The sequence below is a fragment of the Thunnus albacares genome, chromosome 4, assembly GCF_914725855.1.
Source record: "Thunnus albacares chromosome 4, fThuAlb1.1, whole genome shotgun sequence".
Taxonomy (NCBI): domain Eukaryota; kingdom Metazoa; phylum Chordata; class Actinopteri; order Scombriformes; family Scombridae; genus Thunnus; species Thunnus albacares.
Genome location: NC_058109.1, coordinates 807,127 through 824,665, shown reverse-complemented (window position 1 = coordinate 824,665; position 17,539 = coordinate 807,127). Strand labels below are relative to the sequence as shown.

General features: G+C 37.5%; 2 protein-coding genes across 3 annotated transcripts in view; one reads left to right on the top strand and one right to left on the bottom strand.

Annotated features, from left to right (window-relative positions):
* LOC122981346 (nuclear factor 7, ovary-like) overlaps positions 1-17,539 on the bottom strand; it is a 504,535-nt gene that overhangs the window by 174,008 nt on the left and 312,988 nt on the right. The gene's annotated exons all lie outside the window — the stretch shown is intronic.
* Positions 4,302-16,669, top strand: aldh4a1 (aldehyde dehydrogenase 4 family, member A1). Of its 2 annotated transcripts, none has more exons than XM_044350028.1 (15): positions 4,302-4,480; positions 8,245-8,338; positions 8,447-8,539; positions 8,722-8,769; positions 9,374-9,529; positions 10,320-10,469; positions 10,550-10,624; positions 10,751-10,938; positions 11,569-11,642; positions 11,841-12,037; positions 12,970-13,017; positions 13,133-13,285; positions 14,421-14,542; positions 14,907-15,025; positions 15,144-16,669. In XM_044350028.1, the coding sequence occupies exons 1-15, from the start codon at positions 4,440-4,442 to the stop codon at positions 15,254-15,256; spliced, it is 1,671 nt and encodes a 556-aa protein (XP_044205963.1). In that variant the 5' UTR covers positions 4,302-4,439; the 3' UTR covers positions 15,257-16,669. The 2 variants fall into 2 exon arrangements, with proteins under 2 accessions (XP_044205963.1, XP_044205962.1); XM_044350027.1 differs by lacking the exon at positions 4,302-4,480 and adding an exon at positions 6,996-7,069.

The window sequence follows — 17,539 nt, the reverse complement described above, 5'->3', positions numbered from 1 at the left end:
AAACAGTCAGTTAATCCATTTTCATTTTATCAAAAACAGACAAAAAAGACAAAAGATTCCAACCTTCCACATATTTAAATCTTCTGCTTTCCTTTGTCTCATGTGACAGGTTAACTAAATGACTTTTATATATACATATGCACACATATATAGCATATATACACATGCACACATGTACAGTATATATACACATGCACACATGTACAGTATATATACACATGCACACATATACAGTATATACACACATGCACACATGTACAGTATATATACACATGCACACATATACAGTATATACACACATGCACATATGTACAGTATATATACACATGCACACATATACAGTATATACACACATGCACACATGTACAGTATATATACACATGCACACATATACAGTATATACACACATGCACACATATACAGTATATATACACATGCACACATGTACAGTATATATACACATGCACACATATACAGTATATACACACATGCACATATGTACAGTATATATACACATGCACACATATACAGTATATACACACATGCCCACATGTACAGTATATATACACATGCACACATATACAGTATATACACACATGCACACATATACAGTATATATACACATGCACACATGTACAGTATATATACACATGCACATATGTACAGTATATATACACATGCACACATATACAGTATATACACACATGCACATATGTACAGTATATATACACATGCACACATATACAGTATATACACACATGCACACATGTACAGTATATATACACATGCACACATATACAGTATATACACACATGCACACATGTACAGTATATATACACATGCACACATATACAGTATATACACACATGCACACATATACAGTATATACACACATGCACACATATACAGTATATACACACATGCACACATATACAGTATATACACACATGCACACATATACAGTATATACACACATGCACACATGTACAGTATATATACACATGCACACATATACAGTATATACACACATGCACACATATACAGTATATATACACATGCAAACATATACAGTATATATACACACATGCACACATGTACAGTATATATACACACATGCACACATATACAGTATATACACACATGCACACATGTACAGTATATATACACATGCACACATATACAGTATATACACACATGCAAACATATACAGTATATACACACATGCACACATGTACAGTATATACACACATGCACACATGTACAGTATATATACACATGCACACATATACAGTATATACACACATGCAAACATGTACAGTATATATACACATGCACACATATACAGTATATACACACATGCACACATGTACAGTATATACACACATGCACACATATACAGTATATATACACATGCACACATATACAGTATATACACACATGCACACATATACAGTATATATACACATGCACACATGTATTTTACCTGTTTTACATTCAAGGTTTGTTCTTTTACTGGTGTTCTATCTGCTTTACACAAGTTTATTTCTTGTACTCTGTACTTGTACTTTTATCTGTAGGTGCTGTAATGTTCTTCATTCTTATGTCATACAAGTAGAGGAGCAAAAAGTAAAATGTTTCCCTCTGAAATGTGGTGGAGCAGAAGTATAAAGTGGCATCAAATGGAAATACTCGAGTAAAGTATAAAGTATAAATTAATGAATAATGAAAATAATCGTTGGTTGCAGTCCTAGGAGTTGCACTACTGCACTTATTTTGCAAAAATATTTGTGCATTTCACTTAAGACATAATACCAGCCTATAATATCATCTCTCTAATCTAGTAAATCTCATATTTTATGTTTTATTTGTTTCAGTCAAATTGGTCTTTATCTGTTTTCTGACCTCTCAGTCTGTCCTGCTGCTGTAACGTGTGAATTTCCCCCCTGAGGATCAATCAATCTTATATTAGAAGTAAAATGTTTCCCAGTCAGAAGTTTATGACTCCATCTTGTGGTCATTCTGTTTCATTACAGATGATCATACAGTAAGTGTATGTGTGTACAGATCCAAGAATCTTTATTGTCTGTCACATAGTCACAGAAATTCCTCTTTGACAAAGACAAACATAGACAAATGTAACAATAACAAAGTGGAAACAGTAAAACATCACATCAGTACTGTTAATAGACGGTTCAGGGGTGAATATATCTGCATGTGTCTGGTGTGAGTTATTTAGGGAATAAAGGACATTTTAAAGGTGTTTCTCTGCATGTGGAACATTATAGTGAGTGTATTTACATGCATCCTGGTTCCTTGTCTCATCCTAGATCATGTGTGCTGTGTAATGATGGCGGCTGTCCTTGTTACTGACCGGGTGTAAAGCTCAGATAATGCTGTTAATCCAGTTATATTACTGGCCTTTTACTGTGATGCAGTGGTTATTGTACCAAGATGACATGTTGAAGGTGAGTATTGATTCAATGGGTGAGCTGCAAACCAGGGTTAGAATGTCTTTGTTAAGACTTAAACACTTTAAACACTGAGCCAGCCTGCTGAGAGACGGAGAGGAAGATGTTTAAGGTATTTAAAAGTGACCGTCCAGCCTGAGAGTTTCCTCCAGCTGTTTGGTTCGGGTAGATTTCTTCAAAAGCCTGGACCAGGTTGTCAGTGTCAGTTAGTTCATATCATCTGCATGTTTAAACATTCCCTCACACTGGAGATAATAAGTCAATCCAACTTTATTTATACTTACCTTTTCAAAAAACAGGTTACAGAGTGTTTCACAGTTACCAAACAGAAGATAAAAAGTATTTGAATAAACATTTTAATCAAAGGTGCACCTTTTTCCAAGTTTAATCTGATGAGGGGCCCACAGTCTCAGACTCTGACAACCGCTGCTCCGTACGCTCTACTATTTATTGTTGCTGCTTTATTTTATCATTAGTTAGTTAGACTCACTCTTCAAACTGTGAACTGTCTATGGCAGCAGCTCTCAGCCTTTTTAGTTTGTGACCCTTTAAAGTGAAGTAAAGTCTACCTGAGACCCATCGTCATGCATTGTAACGGAAGATGACTTAATTTGTTTTATTTTAATAACTTGTAGAGACTTAGAGGAAAGCTTGAAAAAAACAGTTTTGTATGTCAGAAATATGTTGTTTTTTTTTCTGTTGTCCTATCATCTTCTGACCCCTTAGATTAATCCAGAGAACCCTTGTCGGGGTCCCAATCCCTAGGTTGCAAACCATTGGTCTATGAGTTAATGACTATGTATGAAGATTCTGTCAGTTATGAAGGAGGAATATTTAAAAATTACAGGGACAGTGTTGGTTACCAGTTACTTTCCACCACTGGTTCTGACATCATGTTTTGTTTTGGGACTTTTTCTATAATATGTAATCTATAATCTATAATATCATTTATTCAGTGATGTACTGAGATATTTTACTTATTTTGTTTCTGCTGTTTCTGATTATTTGATGTTTTTAATGTGAAGCACTTTGTGACTTTTGTTTTAAAAAGTGTTTTATAGATTGGCTAAATATTCACTTACTTATATACTGCAATTATCAGACAATAATAAATCAATTTATTAATAGAGCACATTTAAAAACAACAAGAGCTGACCAAAATGCTTTATAGAGACTGAAAAATACAATCAAATAAAAACGCAAACACCGTTATGAAGATCGGGGGTGAAAATTAATAAAAGTGTAGAATAAAATCAATAAAAATGGGGTTAAATCCCAACAACTCAGCAGCACAGAGAACAAATACATAATAGAGTAAATCAATAAATAAAATGAGAGATGAGTCAAATATCAATACTAATAATAATGTGTATATATATATATATATATATATATATATATATATATATATATATATATATATATATATATATATATATATATATATTACAAATATATCTAAAACATTCAAAAATATATTTAAAAATGATTAAAAAAAAACTACATAATAAAATGTCAAACAGGGTTATCTTTAAAATAGAACTTTCTGTGAACTTTCATACGCGGCCTGTGATTGGCTGAAGATATTTTTCTGCTCGCTGATTGGCCAGTCGCCGACCCGCCTGTGGAAGGTTCCATTCCTCGGAGGAGGGGGGTTTCCTCTTCAGATAGTTACAATTTTAACAAAAAAGAAGCATTGATCCTTTTATTTTAGCCCAAATCAACTAATGTTTATTGTGTTATTGAACCATCGTATAACTAACAGTGATACTGGTGACAGTGAGAGGAAATCTGGAATAAAATATAAACGTCTCCCCCGGGATCAGTTAGCTCTGTCCGGGTTGAGCGTGAACCCGCCGGGTCAATAATCAGTACCTTATATCTGATCATCTGATCAGGGATTGATCCGCGTGTCAGGTGTGAGCTCCGCTGATTTTCTCCGTCTTTTGTCCCATCAGCCTGCCGGTGAAAATGCTGCGTGTGCGGGCGGCGGGGGGCCGGGCATGGAGGGGGTATGTACCCGACACCAGACGCCTTCACCTCCGCCTCACTTCTGGAAGGTGTCGGTTAGCTAATGCTAGCTAAGACTGCTAACTCTCTGTGGTGGGATCAATACTTTGATCAGAGTCAGGCTGTAATGAGGTGAAACAGCGTCATCTGACTGTTCTGCTGTTAATTAGCCTCACAGGTTATATAATGAGAGCCGCTGGGTGAGGAAGAGGAGCTGAAGGAGCTTCATGTTAGCAGGTTGATTAAAGTCATTCTCACTCAGTCAGAGATCAAGACGCGTGCTGCTCTGTCACTGTAGTTCACTGGTTTACTGGTTTACTGGTTTATCACTGCTGGTTTTGGGTTGTTGCTGCTGTTCTGTCAGTTTATGACACTTTATCAATAACACCTGCACAATCTAATCAATCCAATACAGCAGCTCTGCTACTGAGATAGTACGAAGCTTATGCGGTTTAAACGATTAATCGATTAGTTTCCAACTATTTTAATAATTGATTAACTGGTTGGAGTCTTTTTTTAAGAAACAAATGTCCAAATTCTCTGATTGCAGCTTCTTAAATGTGAATATTTTCTGGTTTCTTTAATCCTTTATGACAGTAAACTGAATGTTTTTGAGGACATTTGATGACGTCATCTCTGGGAAACACTGATCCACATTTTTCACCTTTTTTTTTAATGGACCAAACGACTAATAGTTCAGTCAATAATAAAAATAATCATGAGTTGCCAGATTATTTTAATAGTGTAGTAATACATCTAACTCATGGATTGTTGCAGCTGTATCTCTGTAATGTTTAATCTCTGCAGAGGAGCGTCGGCGTGGATCAGGAAGCGGCAGGAAGCGTTTGGATCGAGGTCGCAGTTTGTCTTCATGTCCAGTTTGAACTCTTATCTGAAGTTCAGCTGCAGATGTAGAAGATGAGATCTGATCCACCTGCAAAATGTCACAAAACAACTGAACAGTGACTATAAATGACGTCGGGGGTGGGGGGGGGTTCTTGTTCCTGTGTAGAAGGGGGGGGGTCGTTCTCGTACCGCTGCTGGCACATACAGATGAATTTCTTTATTAGGAACACATGTGCAGTCTGATGTGATCCAACACAACAGCTCTGCCAGAGATTCTACTGTATGAAGCTTCTACATTTAGTTTTGTTGACGTCGTCATCAAGGTGATAATTCTACTTCCTGTTTGTTAATGAGGTCGTACTGGGAGCTGCTGGTGGACTAGACTGGATTATATTGGAAAGTGTTGATATTAACATACAAGAGGGGGCGAAATATTAGGAACACTTTTCAATATGATGGACACTCTTACTTGTAATTTAGTATTTTTATATTATTATTATTTTACTGAAGTAAAGGATCAAGTTAAACATTCAGGTTTGTGGAGGATGCACGTCAGGATAGAAGAGGCCCTGAAATGTTTATTTTTCTGCGACAGCTGTAAAAACTCCTCTAACTTCCAGATGTGTATTATCTTGAACTGTCGGTGTCCAGGACACAACAGCAGCTGGATCAGAGCCACATGTGCAGACGCTGAAGGCGGTCGGGGAGGTTCGAGCGTGTGTTAGGAGGTATTTCAGTTTGAGAATGCCGATCATGCGTCCAGCTGGCTCGTCCCCTCCTCCCTCCCTCCCTCCCTCGTCAGCGCTGTGACCTTCAGTTTAGAAAGTTTAGCCTTCAGTAGTTAATCATATATGAGACAGAGAGGGCAGCAGAGGTGCAGCAACTTTAGTTCATTAGAAAAATGGGTCAAACAGGCGAGTTGATGGTCAGTAGAGACGAATCTGTGCTGCAGGTGGAAGAAAAAGAAGCTTCACTGTTAAACCTGCACAGTAACACTGTAACACACGATTCTGCTCATGTCCAGCTCTATATTTATATTCTGGGGCTCTACTGGAATATCTTTACATGATTCCCAGTTAAAACCTCCTTATTTATCTTCTACTGGTCCTTTATGCAGCCCCTCAGTTCAGCCTCTGTCTCTAACAGGCCGTTTAGTGTCTTTAAGGTCCAGATGAGACGGCGTTTCCAGAGTATCTAACTTCCTCATCGTGACGTGTTTTCGAGGACAGACGGGACGTCAGGTTGTAGCTCTGATAGCTGGATGTCTGGATATTATTGATTGAAATGTTCAAGCCTACAGAGCAAGAACACGTCATGTTTTACTTTACAGGAAGAAAACATGATTTCTGATATAAGAATACAAAGAAATTGATTTTTTTTTTTTGGCATATATTGTTATCAATGAGCCAACTCTGTTCTGATTGGCCAGCTCCCGGAAGCCAGTCATCAGTCATTTCCTGCTTTACTGCTTCATATTAAAAGCTTTCAAATGGCTAAAAGCAGGAGACTTTTATTGTGAAGAATTCACAGGGAATGAGATGTGTTCATCGTCATATTAGCGTAGCTTCGTTAGCTTAGCGGCACTGAAAACCAGTCAAAACAACAAACATCTGGAGATATTCAGAGCCGTTTGTTGAGCCGATCAGTTAGAAATAATACAGAGAGGAAGAAACAAGCACAGTGATGATGATGATGATGATGATGTTTGATGAAGAGCTGCAGACGACCAGCAGACCTCCCAACAGGTAAACGAGCGGACCACCATGTAAACGGAGCGTTCAGGGATTATTAATGATACACACGTTTAACTCAGTATTTGACACGTCGGCCATGTTTAATACGAACATCCGACGTCGTGACGTTAAACACACGACTGAGGAAGAAAAAACAATTTAGGTTTCTGTTTAATATGTGAATCACTTTTATGAGAAACCTGAGCAGCAGCAGAATCCTGTAAAAAGCTGCGACATGTTGGAAACGCAGGAGTGTAAATGTGACTGGAATAAAGTTTATCTAATCTAGAAACCAGTTTGAACTGGCAGCTTCTGTTCTGTGCTCTTTATCAGCTGGAGTGAAATCAAACCGCTTCTGCAACATGAAGTTAATCTAACTCCAGTTATTCTCCATTAAAAACCACCAATGACAAACCAGCGTCCTGCTGATGATGATGTCGTGTTTTTCATTGAATTATTTATTTAAACAGTAAACATGTAAAGTTGAATCAGAGACACAAACATCATAGTTAGATGTTAGATTCACATAAAGCAGCAACGAGTTCAGCTGCAGAAACTGGAGTCACGTCTCTGATTCTGTCTGCACAGATGATTTTATTTATTTTTATTTTTACAATTTCATGTATTTCAAATTTTCTTGATTTTTACGATTTGCTGCTTTTCTTTGTCACATGTTACAGTAAATTAAACATGTTTAGTTTTTGGACAAAATAAGAAAATTAAAGATAGAAATTAATAAAACTGCAACTAATGATTATTTTTGACTAATCTGTTTATTTTCTTGGTTCATCAATTGGTTTGATTCTTAAAATGGTGAAAAATGCAGATCAGTGTCGTTTACAACTCAAAGATCTTCAGTTTACTGTCATAGAAACTAAAGAAACCAGAAAATATTCACATTTAAGAAACTGGAATCAAAGAATTTGTCTTATTCATCAGAATAGTTGTTGTGACCCGACTGAATAACAGACCGACTGTTGCAGCTGTTTCCTTGTGAACGTTGGTTTGCAGACAGAAAGTAAAGCTCTGTCATGTGTTTTGCTTATTAGCTGCTGTGGTGCACGTGGCTGCAGGAGGTCGACATCCTTCCACCAGCAACAGCTTTTCATGGCTGCTCAGAGGCACCAGCTCTGGTCTTAAGTTGCATGAAATACATTAAAAACAAAGACGTGTGTGTGTGTTTTCAGGTTCAAAACGTTCCCTTGTGCAGCGGTGGAGGTGAAAAACGAGCCGATCCTGGGATTCAAGGAGGGAAGTCCAGAGAGAAAAGAGCTCGTGAAGGTTCGAAGCTGCAATTCTTTCCCACAGAATTAAAAAATTATAACTGTTTAATCTTCTCTCAGCGTCTGCAGAACACGAGTTTTATAATTCAAGGTTTTCTTCTGTCAGGCTTTAGAGAGCGTGAAGGTGAAGACGGAGGAGATTCCCTGCGTGGTCGGAGATGAACATGTGTGGACCAAAGACATCAGATATCAGTTATCAGTGAGTCAACATGTTCTGTAATCTGAGTAAACTGTTGCTCCACAGCTGGAATCATTCTTCAAACACGTATTACATAAGTTTACTCTGTGAGAGCACGGTGATGATGATGATGATGATGATGATGAAGATGAATATAAACACCGTAATAACTAATGTTTAACTTTCTGTGTTTCTTTTCAAAGCCGTTCAATCATTCGCACAAAGTGGCAAAGTTCTGTTACGCTGACAAGGTGAGTCGCAGTGAAACAAGATGAACTACAGTTACAATTCTTCTGGTCTGTTTTTTTTTTAAAGTAATTTTATAAAAAATTCTAAATAATCTATAAAAAAGAGACAAAATTAAATGATGAAGACATGAAGTTGATACTGAACATTTAAATATAATAAATACATTAATTACATTAATAACTATTCTAACTCCCAAAATCTTTTTTAAGGTTAAGTACACCAAATGTAGGTTTTCAAAATGTTTTGTTTTTTTTAAACTGAATGTGAATCACCACAGCATTCCTGGATATTATATAAATTATATTCCCAACATACCCAAGTTCAGTGGCAGTGAATGTGATCTTGTCTGCAGTGTTCAGATTGAAAATGACACGAAACTCACTGTGAAGTATAATTCTGGTTTCTAAATGTTTCTAATTATAACTTATAACTCTATGCTTTTATGTTTTAGTTTTATTTCTCTGTTTAATCATTCCATGAAATCCACGTAGTATTGTCTGTTTACCTGTGAAGCACCTGGTCGCTCTGGTGCAATAAACGGCGCCATAGAAACAAACTATTCTTACGGACTGTTTCCTGTTTCAACCTGTTGTTTGACTGATGCAGGAGCTGATCAATAAAGCGATCGTGGCATCTGTGGCGGCGCGGAGGGAGTGGGACCTGAAGCCCGTCCAGGACCGAGCCCAGATTCTCTTCAAGGCGGCCGACATCATCAGTGGACCCAAGAGAGCCGAGATCCTCGCCAAGACCATGATCGGACAGGTACAGGAGACCGCTAACTAGCATTTGAATACCATGATAAGCTAACTGGCATTTGAATAACACGTTAAGCTAACTGGCATTTGAATAACACACTAAGCTAACTGGCATTTGAATAACATGTTAAGCTAACTGACATTTGAATAACACGTTAAGCTAACTGGCATTTGAATAACACGTTAAGCTAACTGACATTTGAATAACACGTTAAGCTAACTAGCATTTGAATACCATGATAAGCTAACTGGCATTTGAATAACACGTTAAGCTAACTGGCATTTGAATAACACACTAAGCTAACTGGCATTTGAATACCATGATAAGCTAACTGGCGTTTGAATAACACGTTAAGCTAACTGACATTTGAATAACATGATAAGCTAACTGGCATTTGAATAACACGTTAAGCTAACTGGCATTTGAATAACACGTTAAGCTAACTGGCATTTGAATAACACGTTAAGCTAACTGACATTTGAATACCATGATAAGCTAACTGACATTTGAATAACACGTTAAGCTAACTAGCATTTGAATAACACGTTAAGCTAACTGACATTTGAATAACACGTTAAGCTAACTAGCATTTGAATAACACGTTAAGCTAACTGACATTTGAATAACACGTTAAGCTAACTGGCATTTGAATAACACGTTAAGCTAACTGACATTTGGAACGTTCACCCTCAGCTTCCTCTCCTTAGAAAACAAAGCTAATAGTACTTCAATAACATGCTAAGCTATCTAGCATTCTTTTTCAATTATTCTTAAATTATTTATATCCATGTTCCAGGGTAAGACGGTGGTGCAGGCGGAGATCGATGCCGCCGCAGAGCTGATCGACTTCTTCAGATTTAATGCCAAACATGCGGTGGAGCTGGAGAAACAGCAGCCGCTAGACGCCGAGGGAAGCACCAACACCATGCTGTACCGAGGACTGGAGGTAACTACATGTCATTACTGTAGTTAGTTATCCGTCGTATTGTTGTGCGTTTAGTTATTTTGTTTACTTTTTTCTCTCAGGGTTTCGTAGCAGCTGTGGCGCCTTTTAACTTCACTGCTATTGGTGGAAACCTGGCAGGTACCCCAGCTTTGATGGTGAGTGTAGTGTTGAGTATTTCATGGCAGAAATCAGCGAGTGATTTGGATGCTTTAATTCAGCTAACGAGGCTCCTTGTTGCCATGGAAACGTTCTGACTGTGAGGAGCTGCTGCTGTGTTTCAGGGTAACGTGATTCTGTGGAAGCCCAGCGACACCGCCATGTCAGCGAGCTACGCCGTCTACAAAGTCCTGAGGGAGAGCGGCCTGCCGCCAAACATCGTCCAGTTTCTACCTGCCGACGGGCCGGTGTTCGGAGACGCCGTCACCTCCTCCGAGCACCTCGCAGGCATCAACTTCACCGGCAGCGTCCCGTAAGAACAGTTTAACTGGGAGTGAAACGCTAAAACACAGTTTCCTGTAGTTTTGTAACGAGGTTCATCTACCTGTTAAAGTCAAGGCTTAAACATCTTGTGTGCATTTATTGTATAATTAATCTTTTAAACATTTGAGATTCAGATTTTTGCTTGAAAATTACTTTACTGACGCTTCAAAGTAGTTCCAGAATAATTTTCTTTCAATTGATTAATCAATCAATTAAAGGTCGCAGCTCCTCGGCGTCCGTCACTTCTTTACATCATTATTATTGTTATTCTCCTTATTACTATTCTCCATCTTAACAATTTGCTTTCTGATTCTAAAATGGGACACAATGTCTCATAAATGTGAGTTTTTTATTTATTTATTGTTTTTTTTATCCTTTTGAAGATTTTCTGAAATACCAGAACTGCATCTTTAAGTCATTTGAAAACATCAGTTTGGGATTTTTTAACGTTTCCTTCCTCAGCTTTAATGTGGCTGTAGATGAATTGTTCCAATCTAATAATAATAATAATAATATTCTGCTCAGTGTTTTATATCAGACAAATATGTCATTGTTAATTTTTTGTACTTCCTGCTCTGTTGATGTTGTCCAGTTAATGACTGTTGATGTGTTTTTGTAGGACCTTTAAGCGTCTCTGGAAACAGGTGGCTCAGAATCTGGACGTCTACAAGACCTTCCCTCGGCTGGCCGGAGGTAAACACGACCAACACAACCACACTGACATATCAGCTGCACTGAATGTTTGTCTGTCAGAGACGTTAAATGTTCAGCAGCTTTTAAATGTGACTGATGCTGTATACACCACTCATTTAGTCAGGAAACACTAAAGCATATAAATTGAAATATGAAGAACATTCGCCGTGTTTTCTGTCACGCTTTTCACACTTTCAGAGTGCGGCGGGAAGAATTTCCACTTTGTCCACAAGTCTGCAGACGTCGACAGCGTGGCGACGGGAACGATCCGCTCGGCGTTTGAGTACGGAGGTCAGAAGTGCTCCGCCTGCTCCAGGATGTACGTACCGGACAGCACGTGGCCGCAGATACGACAGAGACTGCTGGACATCCACAAACACATCGCCGTGGGAGACGTGAGTACATCCACAACACAGCAGAGGTCCTGCCCGCACTTTGTACTTTATTATTATTATTATTATTATAATAATAATAATAATAATAAAGTTTATTTGTATATCACTTCTCAAACACATACAATAAACATTAAAACATGACATGCATTAGAATGAGGCTGTAGGTTTATGTTTCATCTAGAAAACTACAAATCATCAAATTTGTTGTTATTCTTTCTATAATAATGCAGATGTATAAAAAATGCTGCATAATCAGCCATAATTTCCTGGTAACACTTTTATAATTTGTACCAAATTGCACCAAAATAAACCGTTAAATACCTGCAAATTTAATAAAGTGTTACTGTTTTATCAGTTTTATTCATAGTTACTTTGTGGTCGCTGCTAAAATACAGTTTATCCAATAATCATATGAATAAACGTCTCATAGTTCAGTTCAGGAGATTAATTTCTTAACAGAGTTCATCTTTTGAATTCATGTTGAAATCACATTGATTAGTTCTGTTATCAATTAATCTGATGATTGTTTCCTCGATTTACAAATTTTAATAGTTTTGTCTATAAAATGACAGAAAAATAAAAAAAAAATGTCCATCACAGTTTCTGAAAGCTGAAGTTATCATATTATATGAAGTTAAAATATTCACAAGTGTTGATTAATCGACTAAAACCATAAAATGTTCAGTTTATTCTCACGTATGACAAACAATAACATCAAATATTCACATATGAGAAGCTGGAACCAGAAACATTTTGGCAACAATTAATTGATTATCATAAAAGCTGCTGATTTTATTGTTCTGATGATTGTTTCAGCTCTAAACCTGCTGACTCACCGTCACACCACAAACAAACAAACGGCAGAGTTTGACTGAACCAAACAGCTAAAAGTATTCTGACATATTTAATAAGTTTCTCTTCTTTCTCATCAGCCGGTTGACGACTTCAGCACCTTCTTCTCAGCTGTGATAGATGACAAGGTACAGTTAAGTTACATTATTTTATATTTTTAACGTATTAATGTAGATGAATGCTTTATATTTGTGAGCGCATCCAACATCACAGACTTACAGACACTTTTGATCGCGTCTGTAGTCGTTCAGTCGTATAAAGAAGTGGCTGGATCACGCCAAGTCCTCCCCCAACCTGAAAGTCATCGCCGGTGGAAACTGCGACGATAAGAAGGGATACTTCGTGGAGCCGACCATCATCGAGACCAAAGACCCGCAGGAAGCCATCATGAAGGAGGTAAAACTGACGGATCGAACAGAACATCTGCTCTCGCTGTTCTGGATGATGATGTCTGAAATGATTCACACGTTTACATCTGTAGCTTCAGACTCAGCAGCGGTTTAAATGGAAATGTCTTTGTATGCTGCTGTTTTTAAATGTGTGGTTGTGTTTTTGCTGTTTTCTACAGTAGCGTGTTACTGCCACCATGTCAAGTTATAACATGAATATGTTATAACGATACTTTTCATGTCGTTCTGAGATTTTTCTCATTATTTCTAGATACCAAATTATTCAGTTTTAAAAATAATCTTTTCATGTAATAACAACACATAACTTCATCCTGTTGTATCACAAAACTTTCTCATTATTTCACAAAATGAACGTATTAAAACAAACGTTTTTCGTTATGAAAAGTTAAGTTGTTAAAAGAAGAAAAAGATCCAGTCAGTGCCTAAAGAGATGATATTTCAGCCTATAACTGCTAGAAAAGGTGACAATTACTGCTTTCTAGTAAAAATGTAATAATTTGGTATCTGGAGAAATATTTCAGTATGACGTTAAAAATATCTTGTTTAAAAGCGTGAAAAATTTCTTGTTAGAACAAATAACAGAGCACTTTTTTTTTTTGTCACAGTGGCAACACGCTGCCGCAGTTTTTAAAATGTGATCAGGTTTTTGTAGTTTTTAATGTGTGGTTGTGTTTTTGTTGTTTTTTAATGTGTGGTTGTGTTTTTGTAGTTTTTAATGTGTGAACGTGTTTTGCTGCTCTCTCCCTGCTCTGGAAAACATTTTGTGCTTGAGAAACTGTAGAAATAAAGCAGATTATAATATATAGAACAGGTTTACACTGGTAACGGCGTGTTAATCCTCACTGGAGGTTCTGGTTAATGAGGCGTCATGTCGACTCGATCTCAGGATAAATTTGTGGATTATCTACATAAACGAGTTGAGTTGCTGTTTGGTTTACTGAGCCGACTCAAACCCTGTTTCACACCCTGATTCACAAACTGAAAACGTGTGTGTGTGTGTGTGTGTGTTGGGGGGGGGGGGGGGGGCGGGGTCTAACAGTATATGTTTGCACCCAGAGAGGGAAAACACTTCAGATTCAGCTCTAATGTGCATTTTTACTAACATGATGTTTGTGTTGCAGGAAATCTTTGGTCCCGTTCTGACAGTTTATGTTTATCCTGAGAACAACTACAAGGAGGTGCTTCATCTGATCGACAACACGTCTCCGTACGCGCTGACCGGAGCCGTGTTCGCTCAGGACCAGTAAGACGTTTTATCTACACTTTCACGTGTTACAGGAACAATAAGACGCTTCTGTTTTGATCCCACACAACATCTGTCAGAAAAAAATATATATTTAAAGCTGATAGTGATGAATAAACATCTGTCTGTCTGACCTCCATCAGCTTGTGTCACAAGTTAATAAAGTAGATAAAAGTTTTTCACTCTTTCTCCTAAAATCAGGACCAAAAACACATCATTTTAATTATTTTTGACCAGTTATGACAGTTTCTACTCTGAAATGCTCCATAATTACAGGCTATAAAACCAGTATAAATAACCAGGTATTTCCCAGCGGCATGTTTCCAGTCGTCATGACTGACTGTGTTTATGTGTTTTGTTGCAGGAACGTTATCGATGAAGCGGCTAAAGTGTTGAGAAACGCTGCAGGGAACTATTACGTGAACGATAAATCCACCGGCTCCATCGTTGCTCAGCAGCCGTTCGGAGGCGCCAGAGCTTCAGGTGAGACTTGATTCTCCTTCTGATCGGCAGACGTCTTCTCCTCAAGATCCTTATTCAGTAGTTCTGTGTAGATGATCAGGTGGGATATTGATAACAGCAGATCTTCTTCTTGCTGCAGGCACTAATGACAAACCTGGAGGTCCTCACTACGTGCTGAGATGGACGTCGCCGCAGGTTGTGAAGCAGACCTACGTCCCGCTCAGAGAGTGGAAGTACCCCTACATGGGCTGAGAGGGTCCAATCAGACCCCCTCCCCGCCCCCCCCGCCCCCCCCCCCCATAACCCTAACACACATCTGTCCAATGAAACAAAGAGAGATCATCTCCTTGTTTGAATAAAGATAGCCCCCCCTCCGCCCCTTGCAAACGAGCTTGCACTGAACCAGGACATGAATGTATTTCAGGAAGTCAGCAGAAAGAGCAGAGTGAACGTCTTCCATCCAAACGGAGCTCGTAGCAGATCGTCATCAGTTATTTCATTTCATCTGCAGCGTCGTCACATCGTCAGTCTGTCTGTTTAAGTAGAAAACGTTCTTAAAAAAAACCCCGAAACAAACCGGAGCTGAAACGTTGAGTCGAGAATAATCATTTCAGTCTCAAATGTCTCAGACTTCTTCTCTTTTATATCAGCGTTAACTGAATATTTTGGGGTTTTGGACGACTGGTCGGACAAAATGAGACATTTAAAGACCTTCATCTCTTTCCTGATGTTTTATTAATGAAATAATTTGTACATTAATCCAGAGAATACCCGATCGAGTCATTGATAATGAAAGTAAGAGTCAGTTGGAGCCCCAAATCAAATAAAAGTTATTTTAGGTCAATATTTGTTGTTGCACAGAAAAATAATTTTGATAATTGATACGTGATTTTTTGTCTGTTTTCTGTCGTCTTAAACTCTTAAAATCTTTGTGTTTCAGACAAAATGAGACATTTAAAGCTCTGTGGGGAAATAAGTGTTTCCTGACATTTTATTAATTTAATGTTATATAATTAATAATGTTAATCGAGAGAATAACCGATAGATTCATCAATAATGAAAGTCAGTCAGTTGGAGCCCCAAATAAAAGTATTTTAGGTCAATATCAGAAGATAAAAAGTGTTCTTCTAAGATTATGTTACGTCTCTAATCATAGATTTGGTTTTATTTGTCCAAAGTTCATTAATGTTTAACACTCGTTAGTTTAACCATGAATGTTTTTAGAGGTTTTGTTTCCTCTTTGGTCCTGATTTGTTTTGTTTTTTTTGTGTCGCAGATAAAACAGTGATGTTAACATGTCAGAACAGCTGCATGTGTCTTCAGACGGAAACAAGCCAGAGTCAGAAGCTTCTTGAATCTCATTCTTAGTTTGAATATAATAATAATAATAATAAAACTCAGTTATTTGCGGACTGGTTGCAGATGACTTTGTTCAGTAAGAAGCTCGACCTGCAGTCCATCAGTACAACCTGCTGTTGATGTGGTTTTGTATTTCTGCTGCTTTGTCTTTTATCACTTTGTGCAGGTTGTATTTTCAGAGTCTTTTTATATTTGAATTCTTTACTGTCCTCAAATCAATGCAGCTGATTTACTATTTTCAGAACGTGCCTGCCGTAGTAACACTGTAAATTCAGATAATGAATATTAAATTATTATCAAACTGCGCGCTGGTTTTCCTTCTTTTTGTTTTTTATTCTCACATATTTGCATCACAGCATCACTGTCATCACAGTACGAAGCTCTGTGGGATGTTTGTCCTGCTGCAACTTTAAGTCTTAAAAGTCACTCAGCTTAACGACACATGACACAGTAAAACATGTTCTTATTCTCAGAAGTACATGTTACATATGGAGGAGCACAAGTGTCATGGATACTGAATACTAATAAAGCATTTTATTAATTCATCAGAATCAGAAACAGGTTTATTGTCGGGTAGGTTTGCAGAATTTGCATCAGTGCTGTGGTGCATAACAGTCAGAATATATAAGGTGAGAAAAAAACACAAAAACCATAACAGACAGGTAATAGAAATATATAACAAATTTACAAAAAAATTGAAAAATTTTATTTCTTATTCTGCCATTGACTCTTGTTTGGTGGATTGGATGATTGAAGTTTGAAGAAACAAGAAAGCACAACAAAGAAATAATCTACCAAACACTAATTTCCTTACTTTTTGTGCTAATTTTATATGACTGAAGTATAGAGTGTTTTTACTATTTAGAAATCATCTGAATATGTCACATAACAAACTTAAAGTAACGTCAGACTGTTTCTGCTGCTGAAGCAAAGAGTGACTGATGATTTATAATCATGGAGCCAATTAACAGTGAGGATTATTGTTCTTTGGTTTTTATTTCCAGTTTTCAACACACAGTTGTCTGATGTTATTCTGACTGCAGTGATGAATCAGAGAGTAAAATCATCCTCACTGTCAGCTTCACTCCGGGAGAAAATACATTTTATACTATTAAAATGCAGCTAAAATCATCATTAGTGTTGCAAACGATTTCTACGTTTGTTAGAAGCTCTGTT